General features: G+C 35.5%; 1 protein-coding gene across 2 annotated transcripts in view; it reads right to left on the bottom strand.

The window, feature by feature from the left end:
- Positions 1-447: 447 nt before the first annotated feature.
- Positions 448-10,432, bottom strand: part of PLEKHB2 (pleckstrin homology domain containing B2) — a 21,653-nt gene continuing 11,668 nt past the window's right edge. The window contains exons 1-8 of one of the 2 annotated variants that reach the window (XM_072407750.1): positions 8,983-9,076; positions 6,649-6,696; positions 4,927-5,079; positions 4,545-4,647; positions 3,864-3,903; positions 2,811-2,891; positions 1,271-1,370; positions 448-912 (exon numbers count right to left, since the gene is read on the bottom strand). In XM_072407750.1, the coding sequence (XP_072263851.1) occupies positions 785-912; positions 1,271-1,370; positions 2,811-2,891; positions 3,864-3,903; positions 4,545-4,647; positions 4,927-5,079; positions 6,649-6,696; positions 8,983-9,043 (714 nt within the window). In that variant the 5' untranslated portion in view covers positions 9,044-9,076 and the 3' untranslated portion in view covers positions 448-784. Of the gene's footprint in view, positions 913-1,270; positions 1,371-2,810; positions 2,892-3,863; positions 3,904-4,544; positions 4,648-4,926; positions 5,080-6,648; positions 6,697-8,982; positions 9,077-10,432 lie in introns of those variants that run through there. The other variant, XM_072407751.1, reaches the window with a different exon arrangement.

Below are 10,432 nucleotides of genomic sequence, written 5' to 3' on the forward strand. Positions count from 1 at the left end.
ATGTTGCGAGAAAAACCCAATCACATGCAAGGAAATCTAAAAAGCAATGTAAAAGTATTTTTCTATGTACATGATTAGATAAATACCATGAAGAGATTCACCTCTGTAACTAAGCTAAGCGAAAAATTACATGCAAGGGGATATTTTACTTTGTTGTCCCGTAGTAAACTAATACCACTGATTTATGACCTACAAAACATGAAAAGTTATATTTCTACTGACATGTTTCACCAGTCAAGTTTAAACCCTTTGTAAATCAATCTGGAAATGATTTGGATTTGGCGTGAACTGAGGTCCAATAAAAATTCCAGTTAAAGAAAGCAGTTTCTGTCTAAGCATATTTTGTAGTTTGATTATTTTCTGATTGTCCTGATAAAAAGTTAGACCTCTTGTCACCATATTCTAAAACACTACAGTTAGTATAAATAAAAATTTAACACATTTAAGTTAATTGTTCAGATTTTGCTTTATAAAATTGAACCAGTTTATCTACAACTACATTTTATTATAACCCAGTTATAAACAAATAGCAAATTGAAGAAATCACTTATTAAAGCTTTAAAAGGTTTTCCAAATATGAATATTACCTCATAATTTGCTGCATTGAACACATCCGTAAATCATCTACAATAAATTCTAACCAGTCACATGGACATCTTATAGAAAAATGTAATTTTTTCCATCTAAATTAAATTCATAACTCCCTTTGGAGACCTAGTACATTAGTTTTTATATAAAATACATTTAGTGCATTTAAATAGTGCTTTTGAAACTTAGAAGCTGTTTAAAATCCCCAGAACAGGGACCCCAGCGCCATTCCTGTAGCTGCTCCTGCCAGCATTCCCATTGCCATGTCCCCATCATTGTCATAGTATCTCTCTCGGATGATGACATGATTGGTGGTCCCAGGACCTGTACAAGTAAAAAAAAACTGTTTTCAGCATACATAAACATGAAAGGAAACTAATATTTAAAGCTACTTCTGAAAGTGCTAATTGCCCGGTCTGTCTTCTAATTCTGTTACTGTATAACTTTGAGTCACTGATCTTGAGCAGGAATGAAAATTTGGAGTTCTAATTTAGCTTTAATTTTTATTTTTTGCATGCTTGTACAGGATTTGTGACCCAAAATGTGTTGTGATTATATAATAACTAACTAACAAGTAAAAAAATAGATCAGAGCATCAGACTACAAAACTCATTTAAATGTTCAATATATTTATATATTTATAATACTAGTAAGAACAATGTTAAAATGCATGAATCCTTACCTTGTACTGGATATGCAGTATAAGCTTGTCCATCTCTGGTATAGATAACCTGTGACCCTTGAACTGGGTAAGCGCTGGGATATTGATCATATCCATAAGGCTAAATAAAAATGGAAGAATAATATGTTTAGGTTTTTCAATTCACTGAAAATATTTTCATATACTGCTACTACTACTCAATAAAATAGCTTTACACTGGCAACCTTTGTGTATGGACCAAATAGTGCTCATGTTGAGGCCTGGCACCATATAAAGCCCACCATCAATGTGGGGAATGTGACTACAAAAACAGCAAACACCTTCCTAACACATCCATCCAAAACCATCCTAACACATGCATACTATGCAAACTATGTGAAAAACTGTAGCTGTATGGCTAATTTCCAGCTTTAGAGTATTGAACGAAGTGCTGGAAAACTGCATTCATTCTACCAATCATGTGCTTTATCTAGAGTCATTTGTATAATTTCAGAAACACAATACTTTTTGAAGGATTATTGCACATTCTAGCAGAATTTGTAAATTATCCAGGCTAGCAGGGTGCATATATATATATATATATATATATATATATATATAATACATATGACCCAGGTAAGAGTGTGTATGCAACATGCAAAAGACAACTTCTACATGATATTCTAGGAGGGAGGAATTTTTTATATGACAGCTGTGTGTTCATTCTACTAGTGTAGATGTACATGCTTGTGTTTGGGCAGTGAAAAGAGCATACCTAAACCCAGAAATAAAATTATAACATATTGTAGATTTAGGTTTCTTTATTTTCACCTGGTTATCTTGCCACTGAAACACTTTATAACCATAGGAGGCTATACTCACTCTTCGAAGGGAGCCATATTAATATTATTAAGATGCTTTCCAAATTGGGCCTACTAACACCTTCTGCGCTCCTGATCTTCATCACATAGGGAAGTGTTCCCTTGTAAAACACATAGGGAAGTGTTCCCTTTTCCTAAAAAGTAGCTGGAACAACTGATGGGGATGGTTTGATTTTTCAGTTCAGAACACAAGAAGATTTAAATACACTGGAATTCTGTAAAGAATCTGTAAAGTTTTATGCACTAGGAAAAAAAGTTCTTAGACTAAAGAATGAAAGGGATGCAGCCACCACATCTATAGAATGATAACCTGCACTGTATTACATTTTTCTTTTTGAGTTTGAACATCCTTTAAGTTATTGATATATTTTTTGTTGCTTACAAAACATAAAAGATTTCTGGTGCACATTATTGTACTGATTCTTACTGAACAGTTAGTACTTGGCATCTTTTAAATAAAGCATGTAGAATCAGGATTGGTTAATTCATATTCCTATAATTAATGTAAAGAATATTTGAATCAATGGCAAGACTCTCTTACCAGCCTTTATCATAGCACAGGCCTGTACAACCTTAACAATATATAACGTTTTTATCAAAAAACCCTCACATTAAAAAATGAATATTAGGATTACTTAGGAGCATGTCAAAAAATAAAAGAAAAACAGGATGGGTGTATAATAAAAGTATTAAACACTTACAGGAGGAGCATCAAACTGAGAATAGGGAGGAACAGGACCAAGAATACCTTCATCATACATCATTGGTGGGGGCAGAATATTCTATGAATGAAAAGATAAAGTAAGTGTTACAATAATGTAACTGTCCCTGAAAACAGTAATTACATCAAAATTTTGTTTATAATAAAATCCACTTATAGTATACACTGACCTTTCAAGAGGCAACAAGTAGTAGGTAAAGTGCAACCACACACAGACAATTGTCAGCAGCCAGCTTTTTTTAATGAATGGTATAATTACATTGTTTCCAATTGGACCAAAGAAGAAGTAGGGATAGAACCCACAAAAGTTCTTCCTGGCAATTTAACTGTTAGTGCAAAAAAAAGTAGCATGGATACTACTCAGATAGTATTCTAGTAGCTCCACTGATCATATCTTTTTTAAAATACAGCTCTGAACCACTCCCTATTTAGCTGACACCCATGCAGTGAAGGGTAGGATAATGGAGTTCCTATTAGAAAACTACTAATAAAGTTAGGAACTAAAACATTGTGGAAAGTATGTTTGCTAGAGCTTTCAGGAGCAATTGAAACCATTAGACACTTGTGTTCAGATGTTAGTCTGACAGTTGTCAGATGTTAGAGACAGTTGTCTCTGTGTTCCTTAGGAAGTGGACATTGTTCTGCGAAACACGTAGAACAACAGTATAAAGAGACAGTGTGGAAATGTACATAATGTGCTAAACACAAAAATGATGTGAATCTTATAGATTTTAATTGTTTTAAATAAATGGAATTTTAGAATTTTATTGGTGAATGTTCATTGTAACCATTATGTAGAAACATGCCTAAAAAGTCCCAAAAACAACTTTTTGGTTTGGTTTTGACGCTGTTTAGTAATAAGGATGTGGCATAAGTTGATTTTTTACTATTGGTAAAATGAATTAGCATTTCTAAAATAGATAAACATTTATAAAAGGAATACAAGTAATGTATATATTCAAATGTCAAGAAATCAAATAACCCAACACAGACCCTGAATACATTCAATGTGATACATAGATGCAGTACTTACTGTTTTTGTTCTGGCATCCCGAAGAGCTGTTTCCCAGGCCCTGAAAAAGGTAATTCACAGTCAAATCTGCTAACATGTTACAAGTATATTCAACAAACCCCTGATAGAGAATACATTTTATCCAATTCCCTGGAATGTAGAAGAGATATAAAACTACAAGTTTCTGATCTGGCCATACTGGCACTGATAATCACTCGCAGAACAGATTGGCATTAAACAGCTTTCATTTGCACTTCCCTTAATGCACAACAAACTGTGAAATGTGTATATAGACACATTGCTTCTATCTGTGTGACTCAGATACATATTGAAAAAGATAAGTTTGTATTTCCCAGCTGGCTGGGATGGGTCCTTGGCCACAATGTAGTGCTTTATGACAGCAGGAAAAATTAACCTCAATGACATGATTACGATGCCTACCATGCCAGGGCTATGCCTTGACTATATATAACCCCCCTTCCAGTAAGGGTTCACTTCTTTGCAATTATGATTTTCTTACTGAAAAAGAGATAAGTTGAGCTTTTTTTTTTTAATTGAAGGAGCATTGTAATAGTTTTTGCAGGTAGGTAATAATTAGAGTGTAAAATAAACCTCAAAAATTAGGTATAGATTATTAGTGAAATGGATAATAAAAGATATTTACAACATTATAATTTCAATAAAATATGTATATATACATACAAGCAGTCATCTGTATTTTCTGCAATTAGGTTTATGACCTTTCCTTCATGACAGATAATCTGTATGCAGCAGTCCTTTGACCTTCCTTCTGGCAAATTGATATCTGCAGCAGGAAAAAAAAGATGCAATAAATTAACCCACACAATGAATTTCTGATAATATGTCTAAGTGCAATCACAGGTTTAGGGCTTCTGTACACACTCATTGTACATCTGAGTGTGAAGCAGTGTTTCGTGTTATCAGGCACAAGTTTATAAAGAAGGCGAGCCACACAATCCACGAGAAGTCGGAATAAAGTTCTCCAGAGTGATGACTGATATTTGTACAAAAACATTTTTTTAAGCAAGCTTCTGAAAATTAAAATGAAAAAAAATATTTGTACCTTTGCAGGCATTTCCCACACGAATGTCCATGCAGTCTAACTGCATAAGAATTTTATCTTCCAAGTCTTCTCTCTCTTGGTCACTATAGTAAATCAAATATCCATTTGTCCAAAGATCAAACCAATTCTTCTTCCATCTTTTTAAAATTGTGCCTTATGAGAAAAACAACATACAGTGATTAGCTTATACATTTTAAATTGATTGTTTATAAATTCTACCTAAATAAATGTTCTCACTTATCCAGGTCTTAGTATAGGTAATAGTACTTAGTCATATTCAATATGACCTGTTATGTAATGTTAAAGATGTTTTGACACTCATGGACAGTGGTGTCTTCATTTCTGTTAAGATTAGTTTGGTATACTCCAGGCAGGGGCAAAACATTTTTAGGTTTATTGAACAAATTGATAATAAAGGTGTAAAATGTGAGAAATAGATTGGTGATGGAAATGCACATTTCATGGAACTGGTTACTATTATTTTATTGTACTTTCATAGCACTGACATACAATTCAGCACAGTCCAATGTCATGTCCCTAACTGTCCCTCAAAGGGGGTCCCAACCATAGTCATATGTTAGTAACACAGTGTAGAGACAATTATGTGAGAAAGCTAAATAAACTATTTGCATGTTTTTGGGATATGGGAGGAAACCCATACAAACATAAGGAGAACATAAAAACTAATGCCATGCCCTGATTTGAACCTGCGACCTAGCAAAGGCAACAGTGCTAGCCACTGCGCCAACCATGCCACACAGGTTGAAATTCTTCCATATACAATAACAGATATTTACAACATTACGTCTTCAGCAAGTACAACTGAATGTACTACTAGCTGTACTAGTAACAGTGAGCCTATTTCTAAATTCTTAAAAAAAAAATCTAGTAATATCTATTTTAGCAAATCTGTGATAATAAGCAGTTGTATGCTGCATGTTGTATATAACTTTCAGTGTCAGTTGTCAGTTGCACCATCTTTTTTGTGAAAGAAGACACGTGGCCCTGACAGTTAGTCTGGTGGGTTTCAAAACAGAAGAACAGGATTTAAGCTGTGCTTAAATGATATTCTCTAAGGCAGTGGTCCCCAACCTTTTGGAGCACGCAGACCACTAAGTGCATGGACTGCGGACTGAGATGCGCAGGGAGCCGTGTGTCACTCAAGAAACTTCCCCCAGAGTGATGTCATGATCCCAGAAGCCACCAGAGACACAACCTTCCCACCGCCCTGAGCCTGTGATGTGTACTGGAGACGATGTCCGCAGCTCCAGCCGGTGCAGAGCCCAGAGCCGCTGCCCACCGGTCAGACGGCCAGGGGTTGGGGACCTTTGCTCTAAGGTTAAAAAAATGGGATCACATGGTTAGCAGCTCACCCGCAGCCACATGCAAATCTGATTTCTGGTGGTGTAGTTCAACGTGGCCAAAAGTGACATGTCACTTTTAGGAACTGCGCCACTAGCAGCTGTGCAAAAACTTCTCCCATTTAAGTGGCTGGGTGAAGGCGGACTAAACGCTTTGGCTCACCACAGGACAGAAATGATCACTAATATATTACTTTAAGCATTTTGATCAATCTGTAAGATTAGTGCAAAAGAAGGGGATTTAACAGAGGAAAATGCACATGTATTGCATAGATGTACTGCAATTTTTTATTTTTGCCTTGAAATACACTTTACAAAAAATTGTTAATAGTAAAGGATACATATTGCATATTGTACTTACTTTGTCGAAGCAGCCATCCACTTTTTACATAAGCCATATCTTCAGCTTCTAAAAACAAAAAGAAGAGTATTGAAATGTGTTCTCATGCCATACAATGACATTATCAATATCTAAAAGTAGAACTATAGTCTAGATTCTATTGATAGACAGGGGAAAGGTGAGCATTTCTGTCACATGTTTAATTCAGTCTAACACCCTGTTACAGAGATCAGATCTAACACCATTGCTCCTGGTGACTGCCTATCACTGAGGCAAGAAATTACAACATCACCCCAGTTTGGAGGTGACTTTAATGAGGTCATTTTCGAAGTCTAAAGATTTTTTTGCAGTCACAAAGTATATGTTGATTTTATAATTAGACAGTATTATTATAGTGCAGACATATTACGCAGCGCTGTACAAAGTCCATAGTCATGTCACTAACTGTCCCTCAATGGGGTTCACAATCTAATGTCCATACCATAGTCATATGTCACTAACATTGTCTAAGGACAACCTTTTATAAGCCAAAGAAAAAAGTGCAGTAAATATTAGCAAACAAATGTCATGTTTCTACTCCAGTAAACTGAATTGCCATTGTTTACTATGGAAAATGTTCTCTGCACATCAGCATTTTTTGCAATTCTTCATAAAAAAATATCCATACACATTGTATAAAGGCAATGAAAAACATAGCTGTCCCTTGAGATAAGTGACTGCTGGGGCAGAGAATTTGTTGCTAGGTAAGGCAAAGCTACAGCTCACAAGTTTATGAAACAAAATGCATCATCTGCATTTCTTTTACATAATACAATGAATCTGTATATTAGAGATTATTATTATTGTACAGTAAAATCACATTAATCAATAATACTTTGAACACAAGAAATAAGTACAATTTCAGTTTTCTCTTTCACTTAAAATCTAGGCAGATCTAAAATAAATCTCTCTCTCTTTAAATATATACATATAAACATTTGTCTTTATTACAAGCAGTAAATACCTGGATTTGGCTGCCCAGTGCTTAGAGCATGGACAAGACCTGTAAAGCTAGCTATACACTATAAAACATTTTCTGATGATTAGAACTAAGATTAGAATGTATAAAAAAATCAATATAAAAATTTTCTAAATTATGCTAGAATATAGACCAAATAAATTCTTAGTTGAGATCCACCAAATACATTCTGGGTGCACCAAAACAGCATTTATTGCCCAATAATTTGATTTCTTTCTAAACAGCTACAGCCCAAGTAAAAAAGCCTATCCCTCACCCAGTAGCCGCAGTGTAAGAGCTTTGCTTTCTGTGTAGAAGAAGAAGACTTAGCTAAATTCTTATAAATGTTAGTGTACGAGTTACACTTTAAAGCTGAACATGCTTTTGGTCCTACTGGTTTTGTTAAAGTTTGGTTTTATGCCTTAGTTGTAGTCAACAGGTAAATATAGAATGTTCACCAAAGTACAGAATTACATTTGTTTCTATACCTCCTTTATGGTAAAATTTGCACAGCAGAAGGTACAAGCATGATGGAAAAACGAGGTAATAAAAACAGTTTGTACAAATGTATAATAATAATTCTCGTGGTTCCAATATGTAATTATCCAGAATGTTTATAAAGGAGTGGAGTTTCCTTTTAAGACATTCCTATGCATGCTAGTTGTTGTCTAAGCCTGAAATGGTCAAATCCACCAGTAGTCAGCACTTGTGATATATATATATATATATATATATATATATATATATCTCACAACTTATATACCTCGTAAAAAAGGTATCCAGGAAGGGAAATCCAATGTTCCCACGGATCCTGGTTTTGCAAACTGATTCGGATAAAATGACGTCTGTTGTTCATCAGTAACATACACAGGTGATAGATTTTCAATTTTCATTGTCCAATGAGATATCTATGAGAATGAATTGTATTGTAAAATATTGCTTAAATTATTTCATATTAGAAGTAGTCCTGCGGCCCTTCCTTTGTGTGATTTATCTCAGACCTTTGGTGAACAGTTCTGCATATATATATATATATATATATATATATATATATATATATATATATAAAAATTGGATCTTTGTGAAGATTTTGTAAAAGCTCGCTGATCAAAGGTAACGTTTCAAACTCGACATCTCAGGCAAGCCATTGATTAAATCTATTCTGGTACCCAACTACCTAAGTTGCAATATAATTGCAGAACAATCCACCAGATGCAGTTGTGACCACAAGAACGATATATAAGTATCCAATTATATTATCAAAATAGATAATTTATTGTCTGAATACATCTATATGTGGATAAGGATTACATCGTTCTTGAACCACCCTAATCCAACTGAAGCTGCTATATACATACCCTTTTTCATTTTCTGACTCAGAGCAAAATCGGGGTCCCCTTTTGCCATATTGGTGGTCATATTCAAGCGTCTGCGGTTTTGTAGAATCCACAAATATGACTGCAGAATTGAGGTGCTTGAAATATTCTGACAATTAGGAATCAGGTATTTACAGTCATGTTGTTGGGCTGAGAGTTTACATAACAGAGTTGCCACCCTTGGGCTCTGTTGTTCCATGGGTAACTCTTTATCATCACATGATAGTTGATGTAATACAATGAATTACACTGAAACTTATATTTTAACAAGAACAAATTCTGAAAGTATATATTTACGTATTGCCTGTACATGGAATTTTAACCCTTTTGTAAGTGAGCTCTTTACCCCTATATTTTAATACCAAAGCTTATCTGACATAGAACAGCTATACAGCTTCAGCAATTACAAATATTTCCTGCTTTTCTAATTTGCCTGCCTGGGTTGTTTTTAGACCCTCATGCATATACATATAAATTTTCTTCAAAATGATATCCTTTATAATTGGTGAGTAGTATGTTTATTTAGAATAATGACATCATCAATGATTATATATTTGTAGAATGATGACATTGTCATAGATACAACTTTGTCTTGCATGTAGAAAAGTCATTTGACAGTGAAACTACAAAATAACTACCGTATTTTTCGGACCATAAGACGCACTTTTTTTCCCCCAGAAGTGGGGGAAAAAAGTCCCTGCGTCTTATGGTCCAAATATAGCCTACACATATGCTGGAAAAAAAAAGTTTCTTACTTGCCCGGCTCTGTGTGGTCTCTCTGTGCTTGCTGCAGCCACTGTCCATTCCTCCGTGCCCAGAGTGTCTGCCCCGCTCTGTGATTCATTAGCCTCCATGCCCCCGCTGCAGCCATGCCTCCATGTCAGCCCAGCTGCGGTGTACGGTAAATGCTCCACTGCGGTGAGCATACCGTAACCCTCACTCCTTGCCGGCTGCAGACTCCGTGCCCGATCATTCCTCCGTGCCCGGTTAAACTCCGCCCTCCGTTGGATGCCGTGATTGATTACTGGGTAGGCGTACAGTAGATCTCCGCCCACCAGTAAACTCCGCCCTCCGCTGGATGCCCTGCTTGGACGTCACACCGCTACGTCACACAGCGCCACTGTAAGCACAGCAGAAGTTCCCTATTCTCCCATCATACTATACCGGTAACTTTCCAAATCTACAAACTTCATACCGGTATATCGTATGCGGAGACTTTCTGCTATTTAGCAATAACATTTACCGTAATGTGTCAAAGTGTAAAACACTCTCCAGCCTCTTCTTTCACTACAATGTGTACCGTAGATACCCATAAACCATGCAAAGAAAGCATAGAAAGTCTCTGCATGATTTATGGGTATTTACACATTGTAGTGGTAACACTGAACTTTGCTGACAGCTTTTAGCCTTGTGAGAGGCTGGAAAGTGTTTT

This window comes from Pyxicephalus adspersus, chromosome 4 (genome assembly GCF_032062135.1).
Source record: "Pyxicephalus adspersus chromosome 4, UCB_Pads_2.0, whole genome shotgun sequence".
Taxonomy (NCBI): Eukaryota; Metazoa; Chordata; class Amphibia; order Anura; family Pyxicephalidae; genus Pyxicephalus; species Pyxicephalus adspersus.